This window comes from Somniosus microcephalus, chromosome 8 (genome assembly GCF_052327205.1).
Source record: "Somniosus microcephalus isolate GS21.2 chromosome 8, FLI_Smic_1.0, whole genome shotgun sequence".
NCBI classification, from domain to species: Eukaryota; Metazoa; Chordata; class Chondrichthyes; order Squaliformes; family Somniosidae; genus Somniosus; species Somniosus microcephalus.
The window spans coordinates 14,920,744-14,943,363 of NC_140994.1; the positions used below are offsets into that span (position 1 = coordinate 14,920,744).

The 22,620-nt window shown below is 47.5% G+C and overlaps 1 protein-coding gene across 1 annotated transcript in view; it reads right to left on the minus strand.

Moving 5' to 3' along the window:
• Positions 1–14,209, minus strand: part of LOC147113331 (spondin-2-like) — a 34,480-nt gene extending 20,271 nt beyond the window's left edge. Inside the window, exon 1 of the mRNA XM_085994268.1 lies at positions 14,023–14,209. Coding sequence (XP_085850394.1) covers positions 14,023–14,193 — 171 coding nt within the window. The 5' untranslated portion in view covers positions 14,194–14,209. The remainder of the gene's footprint in view (positions 1–14,022) is intronic.
• Between the last annotated feature and the right edge of the window lie 8,411 nt (positions 14,210–22,620).

Sequence of the window (22,620 nt, forward strand, 5' to 3'; positions counted from 1 at the left end):
AGCGCCACCCGCAGGCCGCTCAGTTGATTCATGTCACCCGGTTTTGCCGTTCATTGGCTTCAACGGTGAGTGAGATCGGGGGCTGACTCAAACCTTCCCATTTCCCACCCGGCGGGGTCAGATGAAGTTACCCCCATGGAACGTACAGCACAGGAGGCCATTTGGTCCATCGTTCCTGTGCCAATGTCAGCTCTTCAAATGGAGCCATCTGCTCCGATCCCACTTCCTTGCCCTTTCCCTGTGATCTCCTTTTTATACTCTCCTTTCACAAATACACACTTAATTCCTGATGTAAGAAAACTACTAGGCACTTGGTCTAAGCGTTAAACAAAGCTTTAATCAACTGTTTTACAACATGGAGGTCTAGTTGTGTCCTTCACTAGTTCCTGTTAAGAATGTCCTGCGCAAGCTGGGCCCGTGCCCGAGTATTTATACTCTCCCTGGACAGCGCCACCCGTAGGCCGCTCAGTATTATTTCATAAGTCTTTCTTTCATGAATGACTGATTCATGTCAATTCCTCTTTGAACGATGTTATAAGGATAACATTTCCTGAGTACTCGACTGCCGTATCAGAAGATGGGTTGGCTATTCACAACGCGGCCGACCTGCTCCATCGATGGTGGCGCAATGACTATTGACACCAGGTCTGTGGGGGTGCTATTGACACCGCATGATTTGGTGGTTGGGGTTAGTCGTGTCTGTGCCAGCTCTTTGAAAGTGCTGTCCAATTTAGTCACACACCCCAGCTATTTCCCCATAACCCTGAAAGTTAGTTCTCTTCAAATACACGTCCAATTACCTTATGAAAGTTTCTATGGAATCTGATTCCACCGCCCTTTCAAGTAGTGCGTTCCAGATCTGTGTGGAGAAATATTTCCTCATTTTCCCCATGAGCTCTTTTGCCAATTATTTTAAATCTATGACCTCTGGTTACCGACTCACTTGCCAGAGGAAACAGTTTCTCCTTGCTCGCTCTATCAAAACCCTTCATAATTTTGAACACCTCTATTAGGTCTCCCCTTAGGCTTAGGAGTCAATGAAAAGGGAAAACTGGGCAGGGTGTACAACGGGCAGTCTATCCGCTACTGCCACTTTCGCACCTGCGCTAATAGTGAAAATTAGTGAGTGTGGGCAGGCTTTCAAACACAGGGGTGTGCAACCAACAAGCCCGGTCCTGTTCTCACCCGACATCCGCACACTCACACTAATGACAGCCGTGGGTAATATTTCTCCTCAGTAACCCAGCAATGCCGAACCCAATGGAAGCACAATACTGCCACCCTGGCTGAGATTATCTGAAGGGTGGCACCTCTGTCAGAGCACCCGGGCAATCGGCAGTTGAAAGTCTGGGTAGGGACATTGTGTGCCCATTTGCCCGTCTGAATCAACGTTCGGGCAGGTTTTTAAATGGGCGCCCAACACTCCCGTCCAAAACAGGCGGTAGGCTGTTTAGATACGCTCATCAAGGTTCAGCACCTCTGATTGTAACTGTCAAGGAGAAATGGGTGAAGCACAAATGGCCCATACCAGTCTCATTCCTCCAGGTACTGGGAGGTCGAACCGGCGATCTTAAAGGGGCCGCCAGGGGCCTCTCCCAAATTTTTTGGGGGGGTTTCTATTAAGATTTTCTGTGGGGCCGGGAGGAGCAGGAATTCTCCTCGGGGGCCCCACAAAAGTCTCCCGGCCTGCTGCCGACCTGTTCTCACCCTCCCACTCCCCCGCAACACCCCCACCCCCCCAGCATCCGTTTTCACCCCACCTGGCAGCTTGCCAAGAAAGTGTTAAAGGTGCCCAAACCTGAAAGTGGTTCGGCTGGGTTCGCCCAATTGCCACACTGGGCGGGCGCCACTGGCACATCATCATTATCATGCCTGTTTGGCGCCCAAACTAACAGTCTCTCCCTTAGAGGGACTGCAAACAACTCCTAATGTTTCAGAATAGTTTTCTTTCAATCAGATTTTATAGTTAAAATTGCTAAATATATAATTTACTATTAAAATTCATACAATAATTACAAATGATGGTGGTAGCCTGGCCCCGTTGATCACATTCTAACCTCTGGTTATGAGTTTGAGTCCCATATCCGGGTTTGAGTGCATGATCTAGGTTGACACTCCCGTGCAATATTGAAGGAGTGCTGCATGGACAGAGGTGCCACTCTTCAGATGAGAAATTGAACCAAGGGCCCTGTTTGATTATTTAGGTGATTCGGGTGACATTAAAGACGCCACGGCAGTATTAACGGAAGGGAGGTCTCCTGGAGGGAAAAATTCAGGATCGCCCCATTTGGGGCGCCATTATCGGCCGTGCGCAAAGTTTAGTGCCTGACGCTAATTATCGCCTCCGACGGCAAACTTGGCTTTTATCGCCCCTGGAGGTGATTGGAGCGCTAAATCGGGCGCTTCACACCTGTCTTAAGGCGCAAAGGCTGAGGAGTGAGGCGCTACCTCAGAGCGCTGGTGAAGCAAGGAAGGGCAAATCAAAATGAACCCCTTCAAACAGCATTGAATCTCTCCAGAAGTCTCTCTCTCGCTCTCTCTCAGAATGCGTGGTGCAAAAATGTCACCAACAAAAAAAGGCAGGAAGCGGTCGCCTTTAAATAGCGCTCCCCCAGTCCCTTTCTGACTGCAAAACGCTCCCCTCAACCTGTCGTTGCTAGCGGCAGGCGGTAAGGCAGGGGGTGCCACTTAATATCCGGTCCGGGGCGTTGCGCACTCGACTGATGTCACGATCTGACGGCGCAGGAGATCGTGGCGGTAGTATTTAGCGCCGCCGCAAAATGTCTAGTTAGTTTCGCGAGCGCCGCAAATATCGCCGTGCCCGGGCGCTAGTTGCTTTGCGCCCCATTAGCACCCCCTTAAGGCGCTGACGGGAGGCGCAAACAACTGAATTTTTCCCCCCTGGTGTCTTGGCCAACATTACTCCCTCAAACAACACCACTAAAAACAGCTTAATTGGCCATTGATCCTAATGTTGTTTATGGGCTGGTACTGGCGCAGAATGACTGCCATGCTTGCAATCGACAAGCAATCGCTGTGTGAAATGTTGATGTTATATAAATGCAAGCATCGTGTGTTTTTAAGGTAGCTTATTTTCTTTTGCTCTTAAGAGCCATGATGTCAGTAGAGGTTCCATCATGCCCTCTTTCCCCTAATGGAATGTCACTGTTGGGCACGCATGACTACTGTCAAAATATGTAATCTGAAAGTAAAAATAAGATTCATGTCTGATACTTGGAATGCATGGTTCTGATTGACTGGTCCTGACATCAGTATTTATGTCTGAATTTCAAAGGAGATGAGGAGATTAACCGGCTAACTTTCCTCTTTTCAGTAAATTAAAACACTGTTGAAGACACCTCTAGACAAGTGAGAACAGTCAATAGAAAAACCAGGACTGGATAACCCTGTAAGCGGGACAATCGAAATGGACTGGCACATGGCAATTGGGTAAACCCATGCCAGATCTCGGTAATTCTGATCCATACATATTCTGATATTTGATTGATGTTGAAGGTTTTCAATTAGTAGGAATGTTACACATCTAAACAGATTGAGGCCACTACAGGTCTGCTAGACAAAAAGAACATTATATCAACTGAACAGCATTAAATGACATGTGGCTCAGTGGGCAGCGCTCTCACCCCTGAGTCAGAAGGTTGTGGGTTCAAATCCCACTCCAGAGACTTGAGCACAAAAATCTAGGCTGACACTCTGAGGGAGTGCTGCACTGTCGGAAGGTGCCATCTTTCTGATGAGACATTAAACCGAGGCCCCGTCTGCTCTCTCAGGTGGATGTAAATAGATCCCATGGGCACTATTTCGAAGAAGAGCAGGGGAGTTCTCCCCGGTGTCCTGGGCCAATATTTATCCCTCAATCAACATCACTAAAAATAGATTACCTGGTCATTATCGCATTGCTGTTTGTGGGAGTTTGCTGTGTGCAAATTGGCTGCTGCGTTTCCTACATTACAACGGTGACTCCACTTCATTGGCTGTGAAGCGCCTTGGGACATCCTGAGGTCATGACAGGCGCTATAGAAATGCAAGTCTTTCTTTTTAATCCTGTCACTGCATTTTTAAGGTTAAAGAAAAGACTTGGATTTATTTATAGTCTTATCACATCTCTCAACAATGTTCCCATACAACTGTTGTTATGTAGCCAAACATGGCAGTCATTTTGCCAACATCAAGGTACAGGTGCACTATCCCTTATCCGAAATCCTTGGGGCCAGATGTTTTTCGGAATTCAGAATTTTTCAGATTTCAGAACGGATAATAATGCTTATAAATGGACAAGAGGCAGCCGTCGGGTTTACCCCACAACTACACCACTAGTGATGGATGCAAACCTGGCTAGGTAACCAGATTACTATAAAGAAATAGTTAACAGCAATGTTTCCTCAAAGTTGCACATGGCCACGCAGTAATCTGCAAACTCCCGTGCAAGCTGCTCAAGCTTTTACACTGGAAATACCAAGATAAGCTCCACGAAAATACTTTCGGTTTTCAGAGCTTTTCGATTTTCGGAATTGCGGATAAGGGATAGTTGACCTGTACCACAAACAACAGTGAGATGAATAACTAGTCACGATAGCAAAATACTGCGGATGGTGGAAGTCCGAAATAACAACAGAAAACGCTGGAAAAACTCAGCAGGCCAGGCAACATCCGTGGAGAGAGAAACAGAGTTAACGTTTCAGGTCGAAGACCCTTCGTCAGGACTGAGAAAAAAGCAGGAAATGAAACAGATTAAGAAGCAAGTTTGGGGGCTGGGAAATGGGGGAGGGGATGAAAGAACAAAAGGGAAGATCTGTCGGGGGTGAAGAGACATTAAGAGATATTGAAGGCGAGACGAGATGGTAATAGGACAGGTAAAGAGACAAAGGATGGCTCTAGATGAAGTGTGAAATGCGCTGGCAGAGTGAGAGACAGCTGCCGTGTGGGAGAGAGAGGAAAGGAAAAGGCGCAAACCAAAAGTGTAGATAACTAGTCAATCTGTTTTGATGGTGCTGGTTGGGTGAGGACACCTGGTCATACTCGTACTCTTCAAACTGTGCCGTGGGATCTTTAGCATCCACCTGAACCACTGGAACAGGCGGACAGGGCTTTGATTTGACACCCCATACAGTGCGAACCTCCCTTAGTATTGTACTGAAGAGTCAAACGAGATAATGAACTCAAGTTGCAGTGACACTATACAATTGAGATCTGTACCTGTTTTGAAGCAAGCAAGTTATACTACGGGCTCTGCATCACTCTCTGGCTAGGGAGAATGGAGATCTAGACATATATGCTCACACAGAGGCAACAATTCCACTCCCCGGCATGTGAATGCTGTTTAAATGTTACTGGTTGCATAAAGTTAGCTTGGAAGTCTTCATAGTCGAGTTTCAGTGCAAGAGCAGTGATCGAAAATATGTAGCGAGATTGATCAATAGTCTCCCTTTTAAATGTTTTGTTTTTTTAGAATTTTTGAATTATATAGCAATATCTACAACATGCGATGATAGCAAAATTGCAACAATAACACCCTTATGTGCAAGTTCATAACAGTCAAATACCTGAGGGAAGAACATGTCAATCCCAAACCCACGGCCTCTACCACCAAGAAGGATAAGGGCAGCAAGCGCAGGGGAACACCACCACCTCCAAGTTCCCCTCCAAGTCACACACCATCCTGACTTGGAAATATATCGTCGCTGGCTCAAAATCCTGGAACTCCCTCCCTAACTGCACTGTGGGAGTACCTTCACCACACGGACTGCAGCGGTTCAAGAAGGCGGCTCACCACTACCTTCTCAAGAGCAATTAGGGATAGGCAATAAATGCTGGCCTTGCCAGCGAAGTCCACATCCCAAGTATGAATAAAAATTAAAATAAAAACAGCGATACTGAAAGACTATAAGAACATAAGAAATAGGAGCAGGAGTAGGCTATTTGGCCCTTCGAGCCTGCTCCGCCATTCAATGAGATCATGGCTGATCTTCTGCCTCAACTCCATTCTCCGGCCCTATCGCCATATCCCTTGATGCCTTTACTAGTCAGAAATCTATCAACTTCTGTTTTGAATATACCCAATGACTGAGCCTCCACAGCCCTCTGGGGTTGAGAATTCCAAAGATTCACCACCCTCTGTGTGAAGAAATTTCTTCTCATCTCAGTCCTGAATGGCCTACGCTTTAACCTGAGGCTGTGGCCCCTGGTTCTAGACTCCCCAGCCAAGGGAAACATTCTCCCAGCATCCACCCTATCAAGCCCTGTAATAATTTTGTATGCTTCAATGAGATCCCCTCTCATTCTTCTGAATTCAAGAGAATACAAGCCTAGTTTACTCAATCTCTTCTCATACGACAGTCCTGCCATCCCAGGAATCAATCTCATGAACCTTCGTTGCACTCCCTCTATGGCAAGTAAATCTTTGCTTAGGTAAGGAGACCAAAATTGTACACAGTACTCCAGGTGTGGTCTCACCAAGGCCCTATATAATTGGAGTAAGACTTCTTTACTCCTGTACTCAAATCCTCTTGTAATGAAGGCCAGCATACCATTTGCCTTCCTAATGGCTTGCTGCACCTGCACATTCACTTTCAGTGACTCATGTACAAGGACACCCAGGTCCCTTTGAGCATCTGCATTCCCCAATCTTTCACCATTTAGGAAATACTCTGCCTTTCTGTTTTTTCTACCAAAGTGGATAACTTCACATTTATCCACATTATATTCCATCTGCCATGTTCTCGCCCACTCACTGAGCCTGTCGAGATCCCCCTGAAGCCTCTTCACATCCTCTTCACAACTGACACTGCCACCTAGCTTTGTATCATCAGCAAATTTGGAAATGTTATATTTAGTCCCCTCATCCAAATTATTGATATGAATTATGAATAGCTGGGGACCAAGTACCGATCCTTGCAGTACCCCACTAGTCACAGCCTGCCATCTTGAAAAAGACCCGTTTATCCCTACTCTTTGTTTTCTGTCTGTTAACCAATTCTCAGTCCATGCTAGTATATTACCCCCAATTCCATGTGCCCTAATTTTGTTCACCAACCTCTTGTGTGTGACTTTATCGAAGACCTTCTGAAAATCCAGATACACCACGTCTACCAATTCCCCTTTGTCTACTCCACTAGTTACATCCTCAAATAACTCCAATAGGTTTGTCAAACAGGATTTCCCTTTCATAAATCCATGTTGACTCTGCCCAATCTTACTATTAGTTTCTAAGTGCCCAGTTATTGCATCCTTTATAATAGATTCCAGCATTTTTCCAACTACTGATGTGAGGCTAACAGGTCTGTAGTTCCCCGTTTTCTCTCTCCCTCCTTTCTTAAATAGCGGGGTTACATTTGCCAGCCTCCAATCTACAGGAACCGTTCCAGAATCTATAGAATTTTGGAAGATGACAACCAATGCGTCCACTTTCCCAATGGCCACCTCTTTCAAAACCCTAAGATGTAGGTCATCCAGTCCTTGGGATTTATCGACTTTTAGTCCCATTAATTTTGCTAGTACTGTTTTTTTACTAATAATAATTTCTTTAAGTTCCTCATTCTCGCTGCACCCTTGGTTTTCTCGTATTTCTGGGAGTTTCTTGTGCCTTCCTCCGTGAAGACAGAAACAAAGTATTTATTTAATTTCACTGCCATTTCCTCATTCCCCATTATAAATTCTCCCGTCTCTGACTGTAAAGGACCTACATTTACCTTCGACAGTCTTTTCCTTTTCACATACCTATAGAAGCTTTTACAATCCGGTTTTATATTTTTCGCTAGTTTGTGCTCATATTCCATTTTCCCTTTCTTTATCAATTTCTTGGTCCCCCTTTGCTGATTTCTAAAAAGATCCCAATCCTCAGGCTGACTGCTTTTTCTGGCAACTTTATAAGCTTCCTCCTTTGACTTAATACTAGCTTTAATTTATTTTGTTAGCCATGGTTGGATCACTTTTCCTTTTGGGTTTTTATGCCCTAGAGGAATATATGTTTGTTGCAAATTATGCATAATTTCCTTGAATGTTAGCCATTGTATGTCCACCTTCATACCTTTTAGTGTAATCTCCCAATCTACCATGGTCAACTTGTCCCTCATACCCTTGTAGTTTCCTCTGTTTAGATTGAAGACCTTAGTTTCAGATTGGACTACATCACTCTCAAACGTAATGTAAAATTCAATCATATTATGGTCACTTGTCCCTAAAGGCCCCTTTACCACAAGATTATTGATTAGCCCTTTCTCATTACACAGTACCAGATCCAGAATAGCCTGTTCCCTGGTTGGTTCCTCCACACACTGATCCAGGAAACCATCTCGCATGCTTTCCAAGAATTCGTCCTCCACACCATTAGTGGTAATTTGATTAGCCCAGTCAATATGTAGATTAAAGTCCCCCATGATGACCGTATTGCCCTTGTTACATGCACTTCTAATTTCTTGATTGATACTGTGCCCTACATTACTACTACTATATAAACTAAGGCACCAAATATTGCGGTGAGAGTCCCGACCAGACAGATTTTTGTTCCTATGTTCTAGCAATACCAGGATCATAAGTGAATACCAGCATAATCACCTACTGTTTTATGCTAGATTTGATTCCTGATGTTTCCCTGTTGCATTCTGTGTGCTGGAAAAATTCACTGGAACGCTCACCTCCTCACTGCTCAACCAAGATGTTTGTGGGAGCTTGCTGTGTGCAAATTTGGCTGCTGTGTTTCCTACCTTACAACAGTGATAACACTTTGGCTGTAAAGAGCTTTGGGACATCCTGAGGTTGTGAAAGGTGCTATAGAAACATAGAAACATAGAAGATAGGAGCAGGAGTAGGCCATTCGGCCCCTGGAGCCTGTTCCGCCATTTAATGAGATCACGGCTGATCATCCAAATTCAGTACCCTGTCCCTGCTTTCTCCCCATATCCCTTGATCCCTTTAGCCTTAAGAAATATATCTAACTCCTTCTTGAATATATTTAATGAATTGGCCTATAGAAATGCAAGATTTACTTTTTTTGTTCTTTTTCTTTTTCCCCATCATTTCCCATGCCACACAAATTCTGTCTGACTATCACTCCTGACCTACATTGGCTCCCGGTTGAGCAACACCTTGATTTTAAAATTATCATCGTGGTTTTCAAATCCCTCCATGGCCTCACCCCCTCCCTATCTCTGTAACCTCCTCCAGCCCTACAACCCTCCGAGATCTCTGCGCTCCTCCAATTCTGGTCCCTTGTTATCCCTGATTTTAATGGCTCCACCATTGGCGGCCGTGCCTTCAGCTGCCTGCCTCACCACTCGTCTACACACTGCGGCCAGGCATAACAGGGCTGCCCCACCCCCATGTCTAATTTTACACTGAGCAGAGGACAGGACAGGAGCGAGGTGGAAACACACACATCACTCAACGTCCACTTCGTTGCTGATGAAAATGCACGGAAAAACTTTAAGACTTCACTAACTAGAAACTTGAACTCATACAAAACTCTGCTGCCCTGTGTCCCAACTCGCACCAAGTCCAGTTCACCCATCACCCCCTGTGCTCGCTGACCTACACTGGCTCCCGGTCCGGCAACACCTCGATTTTAAAATTCTCATCCTAGTATTCAAATCCCTCCATGACCCCCTCGTCCCCCGTCTATCTCTGTAACCTCCTCCAGCCCGAAAACCCTCTGCGCTCCTCTAATTCTGGGCTCTTGCGCCTGCCCCTGATTTTAATCGCTCCACCATTGGCGGCCGTGCCTTCAGCTGCCGAAGCCCTCGGCTCTGGAATTCCCTCCCTAAACCGCTCTGCCTCTCCCTCCTCCTTGAAGAGGCTCCTTAAAACCTACCTCTTTGACCAAGCTTTTGGCCATCTGCCCTAATATCTCCTTCTGTGGCTCGGTGTCAAATTTTGTTTGATAATCGCTCCTGTGAAGCGCCTTGGGACGTTTCACTGTGTTAAAGGGCGCTATATAAATGCAAGTTGTTGTTGTTGTTGCAAGTAGAACATTCCTTGACGAGCATTAAGTGGCATGTTTTGTCAGCATCTAGTTGTACTTGGCTACTGCACTACAGAAGGCTGGCGGATGAGAAGCAGCATTTCAAGTTTGCTGGCTGAGTTTTTTTACCTTAAAGTTTCTGCTAAATTCTTTCAGTGAACTGTGTCCGTGTTGCGTGATGTTTTAGCCGTTGAGAGCTGCTCAGATGTGAAGGTGTGCTGACTGGAAAAATGAAAGAAAATGTTCTAGCCGTGCTTTGGAGACAATAGCCTCGATATGAACCCCCTCCTCCATGGGCGGAGAGGGTCGGGGGCGGGGGGGTGGGGAGCGGTGGCTAAGAATCAGGGAACGCATCCCCCAACCCACAATGCTGATTTTACAGCAGCGGGTTTCGTGGCGTGCTAGTGTGGCGAGGCGAGACACCTTTCTACCTCTCTCTCCTTTTTTAAGCTGCTCCTTAAAACCTGTGTTTATTTTAACATTTTTTGTTTTGCATTTGAATCTATCCTATCTTTCCAAACTCCTTTTTTCAGTGAGAAAATTAACTTTTATTTTTACCCTATTTCTTCATCTGCCTTGCTCCCACCACCTACTTTGAGATGGAAACAGGATCTTTTTTTTAATAAAAAATGACATTTTGTGAGCTGGAAACCTATTTTGATAGTTGTTTTCTCTAAAGCAATTGTGTGCGTGGATATTAAAGATCACTGTGAGTGATACGTTTTCCAAGTGGTGCAGTTCCCGTGTGAGGATTTAAGATGTCTGTACAGTTCCCACCACACATAGCAGGTGTGTTCGCGCTATACGCGGAGGACGGTAAAATCACCCGAATGAACCGAGACATTGCTGCCTCGGCCCTCAGCTCTGGAATTCCCTCCCTAAATCTCCCTACCTCTCTCTCCTCCTTTAAGACGCTCCTTAAAACCTGCCTCTGTCACCTGTGCTAATATCTCCTCACGTGGTGTCAAGTTTTATTTGATAACTTTCCTGTGAAGCGCCCTGGGACATTTATTTGGAAGAGCAAAACTAGAGGCCACCAATATAAGATAGTCACCAAGAAACCAAATAGAGAATTCAAGAGAAACTTCTTTACCCAGAGAGTGGTGAGAATGTGGAACTCGCTACCACAGGAAATGGTTGAAGCGAATAGTATAGATGCGTTTAAGGGGCGGTTAGATGAGCATATGAGGGAGAGGGGAATAGAGGGTTACTCTGAAAGAGTCAGATGAGGAAAGACGGGAGGAGGCTCGAGTGGAGCATAAACACCAGCATGGACTGGTTGGGCCGAAGGGCCTGTTTCTGTGTCGTACATCCTCTGTAATCCTGTGTAAAGGCTATATATAAATGCAAGTTGTTGTTGTTGTAGCAGAGGTTGGCCTGATTGCACGCTAACCAGGTCAGCTGATTGACGTTGCCCGAAGTCTGCACTTTCTGACTGTTATCGTGCGAACGGCCAACGGAGACTTTGGCTGGCTTCAATCGGCCCATGTATTTAATGTGAGATCAGGTCAACCTCTGCTACAACGTCCTGGCTCTATTTATATATCTGTGCTTCTAACATCTGCCTGTTTATGTTGTAAGGTGAGATGTTAATTGGACGCAGCCGTAATAAAAAAAAATCGGCTTATAAATAAATAGTCAGTAAGTACTGAACTGCACGAAATAGACAGCACACTTAATCTGATTTAAGTGGCGCTGATAGTTATGGTAAATGGTTAGCGCAGTTTGCCCGATATAGGTGGCATGGGGACTTTACTGAGCTCCTCTGGTTTTTTTTAATCGCAGGCAGTAACCATGGATACTGAGAAATTTAGAATGAATGCATTAACGGGTAAATTTAGCAAGGCCCGAAGCCGGCATCCGGGCCTCACACACTTCCCAGCATGCACTCTGACTGCACATGGGGCCCTGTCAGTGAGGTGAGGCCTGACAAAATTTACCTTTACGTGTTGGTCCCGGAAACAGCGCTGGTCGGGAAACAGACCACATCATCACATGCGGCAAAAAAAAAAGAAAGGTGCTTGATCGTGATCCTAGCTGCGAAATGCGGCAAGTGTTTCCCTTCAGGACCCTGACATGCCGCACCTTGATGAGCAGAAAAATATCAAGGAAAAGAACCAAGCCACAGTTGGCTTGAAGCTCCTTATCAGATGGTGTTTGTGGTAAGTACTTGTAAGTTATGTGACCTCACCTCAATCATATGATAAAACCATAACCTTTGAACCAGGTCATTCATCCCATAAATACCCTTCTTAACTCCACAGCAGGTTCGTGAGAAAATGCAGGCACAGTGTTTCTATGGAGTTCATTGTCTTACAGCTTTTGCTAAATTGTCGCGTTTTTCTCACATTTCAAACGTGCCAACAATAGAAAAATCACCGTTGTTAGTTCATTCTCCCATTTTATCTCCTTGTTTGTAGAAAGCCTAAAACAGCCACTGCCACACTCAACATGGCTGACAGACATGCCACAGACACTAAAATTACAGCTCCTGCCTCGCTCAAGATGGCAGTCTGAGACAATTGGATTCTGTGATTATCAATCAATTAAAACACAAGCATCTTTATTGTAAGGGTATAAAGTCAAGTCATCGTTTAGCCTAAGCTATTACTAACCTGGGAAAGTTTAATACCAACACTCTTCATTAACCTCACTGACCTCCTGTGTCATCACTTGTTGGTGGTTTGGAGTCTGGTGCACAATTGTGATGTTTAGTGACTAAGATACAAACTTAGTTTAATTTGGCCTGTCCTATTATGGCCTTGGCTTGGGTAATTCCTGTGGGGAAGTGGTCTAAATTTGGATATCCTAAGGTCATTTAGAGTCTAATTGCAGGGGGAAGTTTCTGTAGATTGGCAGCTGCTTGTAAATTTCCAGTTCCTGGCCTTGGGGAGAGGCCAGGTTATCAAGGTCAGAAAAACAACAAGAGATTATTCTATCTCACGGCCACCGCCAATGGTGGAACAATGAAAATCGGGGGTGCATAAGAGGACAGAACTGGACATGTGCAGATATCTCAGAGGGCTGTGGGGCTGGAGGAGGTTACAGAGATAGGGAGGGGCAAAGCCATGGAGGGATTTGAAAACAAGGATGATAATTTTAAAATCGAGGCGTCGCTAGACCGGGAGCCAATGTAGTTCATCGAGCACAGGGGTGATGGATGGACGGGACTTGATGCGAGTTAGGATATGGGCAGCAGAGTTTTGGGTGAGCCTAAACCCTTGCCAACCTGCACCCAAGTTTTCTGGGTTTAGGTAAGTGAGGTGTGTCCCACAGGTAGCGGGTGCACCTCCATATCAAGCAAACAGAAACTATATTTATTTAGGCTTCTCGGTAGCTTGGCTTGGAGCCTCAAACACGGTGATGGCTTTCTGCGTGTGTCAGACACTGGGTTGACCACAACAAAACACTTGGTCTCAATGTTCCTGAGCTAAGGAAGGGGGGAAAAATATCAGCAAGTGTGGCTGCTCCTGATTGAAAGAAAGAAAAGAAAGACTTGCATTTATGTAGCAACTTTCATGACCTCAGGACGTCCCAAAGTGCTTTACAGCCAATGAAGTACTTTTGAAGTTGTAGTCACTGTTGTGATGTAGGAAATGCGACAGCCAATTTACACACAGCAAGCTCCCACAAACAGCAATGAGACAATGACCGGATAATCTGTTTTAGGTGGTCATTAGATTGGCATCCAGTGAACCCTAGCTGGAAAGTATGTGTGTGTGTGTGTGTGCACATGTGTTTCTGCATGTGTGTGCGTGTACGTGCGTGTGTGTGTGAACATGCAAGGAGGACACTTTTGGCCTTGGGTGGCAATGGAGCACACCAGAGCTAAGTTGCCAATACATTCAAGCCTCATGAATGAGGAATGGCCACTAGATACTGGTAATGGTACTGCACCCACAGGCCATACACCAGCAGGAGTCACTGCCTTAAGGACCGTAGGAGAGAAGGCTGAACGTGGAGCAGGGATAAAACGTACATCATCACCCTGAAGACTTATAAAACACGTGTGGAGTTAAAGACGTTTTTGGGTTCTTTTTACTTACGAGAGGGTGTGTGGGCGTGACGGTGAATACACTGCTGGAAGTCCCTTCTCCTGCCACGATGGGGTTAGTGTGAAACCAGCTGTGCACGGCGCCCATTGTAGCATTCACCTCTTCCAACAGGGCTTTGTGCTTCCCATCCTCCACAAACATTCTAACGCCAGAGGAGGCCATGGCCCCTTCAGCCTACAGAGTGAAGTTGTAGTTGTGGACGCAACCTGCGAGGGCAAAGGACCGAGAATGAAGCGAGGCAGTACAATTTTTTGGGTTATAAAGCCATATAAATACTGTGGCTACAAGAGCAGGCCAGAGGCTGGGAATTCTGCGGCAAGTGTCTCACCTCCTGACTCCCCAAAGCCTTTCCACCATCTACAAGGCACAAGTCAGGAGTGTGATGGAATACTCTCCACTTGCCTGGATGAGTGCAGCTCCAACAACACTCAAGAAGCTCAACACCATTCAGGATAAAGCAGCCCGCTTGATTGGCACTCCATCCACCACCTTCAACATTCACTCCCTCCACCACCGGCGCACTGTGGCTGCAGTGTGTACCATCTACAAGATGCACTGCAGCAACTCGCCAAAGCTCCTTCAACAGCACCTTCCAAACCCGCGACCTCTACCACTTAGAAGGACAAGGGCAGCAGACGCATGGGAACATCACCACCTACAAGTTCCCCTCCAAGCCACACACCATCCTGACTTGGACCTGTATCGCCGTTCCTTCACTGTCGCTGGGCCAAAATCCTGGAACTCCCTTCCTAACAGCATTGTGGGTGTACCTACACCATATGGACTGCAGCGGTTCAAGAAGGCAGCTCACCACCATCTTCTCAAGGGCAATTAGGGATGGGCATTAAATGCAGGCCTAGCCAGCGACGCACACATCCCATCAATGAATAAAAAAAAATTTTTTTTAATTATGGCTACGTACGTTCGAATGACCTCTCGATGAACTTTCAGGAAAAATCACATCACGGTCATTCGGTGTGAACGACCCATTGACACCGGACGCACCAAAACAATTTGTCGGCAATGCTTGGTATAATCTGATTCGGAGATCAGTATCACAGCCTCAGTCTCCATCCCATAGGGAGAGGTCACGTTTTCCGAATCCCGCTTTTACAACTAATTCCTTTGTTTGATTGGGACCATTTGGCAACAATTCAGTGTAGAAGATGACTAAAATATTTTCAGCAGCACAATTTCCTATTTAAAAAAAAAGTTGTCCTGGTACAGTTTCCAAAAACAGAAACTGATTGATTGAGTTATTGAATTTTCTGAGCTGTGGTAGGTTGGGAGCATCTCGAGACACACACACTCCAAACAGTAATGAAAAGATGGTGAAATATGGTCCCAACTAAGAAGAATTTATGTTTCCAGTTAATTACATTAAAGGTGACATTAACTTGAAGAATCAGGAAATGTTTTGCCATGATACAATTCAATGGAATTTACATCATTGTGATGTGTGCTTTTTAAACACAATCGAATTAAAAATATATAAGGGCTGGATTTTGTCAGTGGGGAGCTTTTGGAGGCGGGACTCCCACTTGTCGGGTTTCAGCCCCGCCTCCAACAACTTCTGGCCAACCCACTATTTTCCCTTGATTGACCTTGTTACGCCCACCCAGCGGGCTTAGCAGGCCAATTAAGGGAAAGCCGGTTACAGAGAACATCAGCGTATGATGTTTCATCTGTCAAAAATTTTTGACAGATGAATTGTCATCGTTTGACAGGTCTGTGAAGCTGTCAAACACTGACATTCTCTGTAGTTTGATGAGTTCTTGAATTCAAGACCTCATTAAACCTCTTTCTTTTGCAGAAATGAGATGGTTGTTGCGTTGGAGAATGAAACTGCCATCTGTCATCTCCAACGTGGAGGTGCGTGACTCTCCGCATACCCACCGTCTGAAGCCTGCAGGGAGAAACACAGGTAAGTACACTTTTTCTAAGACTTTCCACTTACCTCAGATACTCACCTCTCCACACTTGCACCCATCACTTACCTTCAAGGGCACTTTTGGACCCCTCCGACCCCCGCAGACCCACTACTCGCTTCGGTGACCCTGGCGGGTTTCGGAGCCTTCGGGAAGCCTGCACTTGTGAGGGCAATAAGGGGATAATCCTTTTTTCTGCCTTTTAACTACCTGTTAACAGGCAGTTAAGTGGCTGTAATCCCTTCCTGCCTCCAAGGAGATGGGACCCGGCGCAGGACGGCTACCCGCCTCCTGGCAAGATGGCATGGAGGCGGGTTGGGCACCCGCCCCCAAATTCTGCCATTTTCCCGGTAGTCCTGCCCCCAAACCCGCCTCCCCAGGGCTGGCAAAATCCAGCCCTATATTCCTACTCAGAATGTGGGCGTTGCTGGCAAGGCCAATATTTTATTACCCAGCCCTAGTGGCCCCTGAGAAGGTGGTGGTGGTGGGCCTCCTTCTTGATCCACTGATAGCTGAGGGGCTCACTAGGCCATTTCAGAAAGTAGTTAAGAGTCAACTACGTTGTTGTGGGACTGGAGTCACAGATAGGCCAGACCAGGTCAGGACGGCGGATTTCCTTCCCCAAAGGGAACCAGTTGACGATCTGACAGTTTCATGGCCACTTTTATTGATATCAGCTTTTTATTCCCAAGATTTATTTTAACTGAATTCAAATTCACCAACTGGTTTGGTGGGATTTGAACTCACGTTCTACTGAGGATTATTAATCCAGGCCTCTGGATTACTAGTCCAGTTACATAAACACTACAATGAAGCAGTCCGTGCCCGCATGCAGCAAGACCTGGAAGACATCCAGGTTTGGGCTGATAAGTGGCAAGTAACATTCGCGCAACACAAGTGCCAGGCAGTGACTATCTCCAACAAGAGGGAGCCGAACCACCTCCCCTTGACATTCCACAGAACCACAATTGCCAAATCCTCCACCATCAACATCCTGGGGGGTCACCATTGACCAGAAACTTAACTGGACCAGCCACATAAATACTGTGGCTACAGGAGCAGGTCAGAGGCTGGGTATTCTGCGGCGAGTGTCTCACCTCCTGACTCCCCAAAGCCTTTCCACCATCTACAAGGCACAAGTCAGGAGTGTGATGGAATACTCTCCACTTGCCTGGATGAGTGCAGCTCCAACAACACTCAAGAAGCTCGACACCATCCAGGACAAAGCAGCTTGCTTGATTGGCACCCCATCCACCACCTTAAACATTCACTCCCTCCACCACCGGCGTACCGTGGCTGCAGTGTGTACCATCTACAAGATTCACTGCAGCAACTCACCAAGGCTTCTTCGACAGCACCTCCCAAACCTGCGACCTCTTCCACCTAGAAGGACAAGGGCAGCAGGCGCATGGGAACACCACCACCTCCAAGTTCCCCTCCAAGTCACACGCCATCCTGACTTGGAAATATATCGGCCGATCCTTCATCGTCGCTGGGTCAAAATCCTGGAACTCCCTCCCTAACAGCACTGTGGGAGCACCTTCACCACACGGACTGCGGCAGATTAATAAGGCAGCTCACCACCAACTTCTGAAGAGCAAATAGGGATGGGCAATAAATGCTGGCCTTGCCAGCGATGCCCACATCCCAGGTACAGATTTTTTTAAAACACTATCGTACCCGTGGCTTGACTTGCAAGGCATTTTATCAGTGCTGGCTTTCTACCGTATTTACTAGCCTGAAACGAGCAGTTAAAGAATTGGTCGCAGCCTGTCAGGACCCAAGTTACACCGCCTGGCTCTGAATTGAACTCTCAGAGCTCGGAGACAGCTCAGTGTGTGGGTACTAATACGCATGTGGAGAGATCCATACCCCGCTGGTAAAAAAATGTTTTGAGAGTACGGATTGACTACCTGCTTTCTTTAAACACAGCAGCAACAACAGAAACTTGGCTGCAGTTTATACGATGCCCAAAAGCTCCTGGGGCCCCCCTGAGCACTTTGAAGGTTGGTTGAGAGTTCAGCCCCATGCAGAGTCAAACCAAAGCAGTGTGAGCTGCCCTCCCTGAACATTGCTCCACTCCAACATCAGATCTGGACCTGACTCTGTATTTATACTGTCTCGTCATGAGGTGAAACAGCGCAAACAAGCTGGTATCGCTGTTCTGTAGAAGGGTTTCGACCCGAAACGTTGACTCTATTTCTCTCTGCACGGATGTTGCCTGGCCTGCTGAGTTTTTCCAGCGTTTTCTGTTGGTATCGCTGCAGTTCTTTAACATTTGCTGATATCCGGCAGCGAAACAGGTAGACCAGAGGCACACCCGATATTGGACCTCGGGCCTAGATTATGTGAGGCTAGCGAGCTGCAGACACCTGCTGGGACACCAAGTTCTTCTGGGAAGAGATCAAGAAGTAGGGGGGTGATGGGGAGAGGGGGGAAGTGATCGGGAGGTAGGCGGGTGATGGGGAGAGGGGGGAAGTGATCGGGAGGTGTGGGGTTTATGGGGAGAGGGGGGAAGTGATCGGGAGGTAGGCGGGTGATGGGGAGAGGGGGGAAGTGATCGGGAGGTAGGGGGGTGATGGGGAGAGGGGGGAAGTGATCGGGAGGTAGGCGGGTGATGGGGAGAGGGGGGAAGTGATCGGGAGGTAGGCGGGTGATGGGGAGAGGGGGGAAGTGATCAGGAGGTAGGAGGGGGGTGATGGGGAGAGGGGGAAGCGATCGGGAGGTAGGCGGGTGATGGGGAGAGGGGGGAAGTGATCGGGAGGTAGGCGGGTGATGGGGAGAGGGGGAAGCGATCGGGAGGTAGGCGGGTGATGGGGAGAGGGGGAAGCGATCGGGTGGTAGGCGGGTGATGGGGAGAGGGGGAAGCGATCGGGAGGTAGGCGGGTGATGGGGAGAGGGGGGAAGTGATCGGGAGGTAGGCGGGTGATGGGGAGAGGGGGAAGCGATCGGGAGGTAGGCGGGTGATGGGGAGAGGGGGGAAGTGATCGGGAGGTAGGGGGATGATGGGGAGAGGGGGGAAGTGATCGGGAGGTAGGCGGGTGATGGGGAGAGGGGGGAAGTGATCGGGAGGTAGGCGGGTGATGGGGAGAGGGGGCAAGTGATCAGGAGGTACGAGGGGGGTGATGGGGAGAGGGGGAAGCGATCGGGAGGTAGGCGGGTGATGGGGAGAGGGGGAAGTGATCGGGAGGTAGGCGGGTGATGGGGAGAGGGGGAAGCGATCGGGAGGTAGGCGGGTGATGGGGAGAGGAGGGAAGTGATCGGGAGGTAGGCGGGTGATGGGGAGAGGGGGGAAGTGATCGGGAGGTAGGCGGGTGATGGGGAGAGGGGGGAAGTGATCGGGCGGTAGGCGGGTGATTGGGAGGGGGGGAAGTGATTGGGAGGTAGGCGGGTGATGGGGAGAGGGGGGAAGTGATCGGGAGGTCAACAACAGTCTTCGGCACTGCAGTGAACCTGGGAGGAGCTTCCCAGCTCCATATTCAGGTAAGAATTTGTTTTAATACTTACCGTTCTGGTGACAGCCTCCAGCGGTCCCTTTAAGGATGGCTGGTTAGGATGCATGCCGACCATGTTTTCCTGAATGCAGCCATCACTGGCTGCATTCAGGGAAACCCAATTTTGCAAAGGCGCCTCTGATCGGCGTCGGAGGTAGGCAATGAACCTAACGCCTGTTTCGGGGCAGGGCCCTGGACGTCTCTTTATCGGCCTTTACCAATATGGCAGGCAGCGCACTTACGCCATGTAATGAGAATGCACGCCCCGCCCGCTATAGTGGAGGCTTCAGCACCTGTTTTGCGCCTGAGAAACGGGCACGGTGCCATCGAATGTCTAGGCCAATGGATTCAGAGAGAAACTGGCTCTATCTTTGAATTTCTGTTCATTTATCATTTACTGGATTGACTCAACCTGCTTGTTTTTGCAATAAGCTTTATCCACGCAGATTGTGAGCCATCTAGATCACGAATACAACCAAACGCCATGAGACTTACCAAAAAGCATAGACCACTGGGCCGGAGGTCTGTGTGTCGGGTATTGCTTCGGAAAGGAAAGGCTGTTCCACTCTGCCAGGAAGCTGAGGGAATAGCCTGCCGGTTTCCTGGCTTGGCAGAGGGTCCCGTTGCCGGCGACGACCTGGGAGACGAGGAAGGGCCAGACGAGAAGAAGAGGATTCATAATAATAAATTGCTCGAGTTTTGGAAGTTAAAGGAGATCGGTGCAGAGTGAATTCCACATAGCGGGATGAAGCCTGGAACCTGCAGATCTCTGAGTAAACAAACACTTCGACCTCCTGGGGAGGACGTGGAAATCTCTGCTCCGGTTAATATTTAAATCGATCTCTTGCAAAATAAATCCTCCCCTACCGCCAATCGTCTGCACTTTGGAAGATGCAAGTCAGAAATTATCTCTGGAATGAGGGACTTCAGTTAGGCCTTGGCTGGAGTATTGTATCCAATTCTGGGCGCCACACTTTATGAAGGATGTCAAGGCCTTGGAGAGGGTGCAAGGGAGATTTACTAGAATGCTACCAGGGATGAGGGAATTCAGTTATGTGGAGAGACTGGAGAAGCTGGGATTGTTCTCCTTAGGATGGAGAAGGTTAAGAGGTGATTTGACAGAGGTGTTCAAAATCATGAAGGGTTTTGATAGAGTAAATAAGGAGAAACTGTTTCCAGGGTCCAGGGTCAGTAACCAGAGGACACAGATTTAAGATAATTGTCAAAAAATCCAGGGGGAGGATGAAGAGAATTTTTTTAACACAGCGAGTTGTTACGATCTGGAATTCCCTGCCTGAAAGGGCAGTGGAAGCAGGTTCAATAGTAACTTTCAAAGGGGGATTTGAATGTATACTTGAAGGGGAAAACTTTTCAGGGCTATGGGGAAAGAACAGGGGAGTGGGAATAATTGGATAGCTCTTTCAAAGAGCCGGCACAGACACGATGGGCCGAATGGCCTCCGTCTGTGCTGTATGATTCTATGAATTAAGACCCCTGTATATAAACCTCTTATATGGTTGAGTAGGACAGACCTAAAGTTCCTCACTGAGTAATGGGGCAAAATATTTCAGCTGCTGGTGTTTTGTTCGGGACATTATTCAGGCTGTGATACTGATGCCACTTTCTTTATCCTGACTGGGTTTCAGGGCCAGTGCTTTTCCGATTGTTTCCCTTAAACTTCAGAGTTCCTGGAAAGGCCCTGGGAGGGTGGGCGTGGAACGGCTCTGAGACAGAGAGGAACCTCTGTCCGCTCCTTGCCTACGACTAGGGTCACCAACTCTGGTTGGACGTATTCCTGGAGGCTTCATCACATGACCTCCAACTGCCCCGCCCCCTCACACTCCCGCCATTGGTCGCCCGACATGTCCACCGCCTGCCCACAGCCGATTGGATAGCAAACAGACTCTCCCTTATATGATTGGATGATACTTGACTGTCAGTCAAACAGCCTTTTTATCCTGACTCCTATATTTTTATAACTAATAAATGTTCAAAGAAAATGAAAAAAATCACACATAATTTTTTTTTTAAATGCCCCTATGATTTTTTTCCCAGGTTGCTTGCAGCAATGTCCTGGAAACTGATTGTTAATCCCAGGAGACTCCAGCAGAATCCTGGTGGGTTGACAACTCTACCTACGACCGTTGCACCACCTGTAATGGCATCAGGGTTGGTTAAATACTTTGGGCCGTTCCGACACAAGCAGGGCCTCCTCCCTACCCCCTTTCCTAGTGGCAGGAGGGAGGAATTTTGCCGTGGCACCTTACCGCAGCGTTAGTGGGCTCGAAGACGGGTCTAGAAGGCCAATCAATATATTTTAAATGCTGTGTTAGTTTTGGCAGTGCAGCCGATTGCTCTGGGTCCCTCGTGACCAGTGTTGCTAAGGGTGAAATGAAGTATCTCTCTGTCAGCCATGGCTCAGTTGGTAGCACTCTCCCCTCTGAGTCAGAAGGTTTGTGCGGTTCCAGTCCCGCTCCAGAGACTTGGGCACATAAATCTAGGCTGACACTCCAGTGCAGTACTGAGGGAGTACCTCATTGTTGGAGGTACCATCTTTCGGATGAGACATTAAACCGAGGCCCCGTCTGCTCTCTCAGGTGGATGTAAACGATCCCATGGCACTATTTCGAAGAAGAGCAGGGGAGTTCTCCCTGGTGTCCTGGGGCCAATATTTATCCCTCAACCAATATCACAAAAACAGATTATCTGGTCATTATCACATCGCTGTTTGTTGGAGCTTGCTGTGCGCAAATTGGCTGTCACGTTTCCCACATTACAACAGTGACTGCACTCCAAAAGTACTTAATTGGCTGTAAAGCGCTTTGGGACAGTGGTCGTGAAAGGCGCTATATAAATGCAAGTCTTTCTTTTCTTTCTTGAGCACAAAATCTAGGCTGACAGTCCAGCGCAGTACTGAGGGAGTGCTGCATTGTCGGAGGTGCCGTTTTTCAGATGAGACATTAAACCGAGGCCCCATCTGCCCCCTCAGGTGAGCGCAAAAGATCACATGGCACTATTTTGAAGAAAAGCAGGTGGGAGGGGGGGGGTTCCTCCCTCGTGTCTTGGACAATATTTATCCCTCAACCAACATAACTAAAAAAAACAGACGATCTGGTCATTATCACGTTGCTGTTTGTGGGAGCTTGCTGTGCACAAATTGGCTGTTG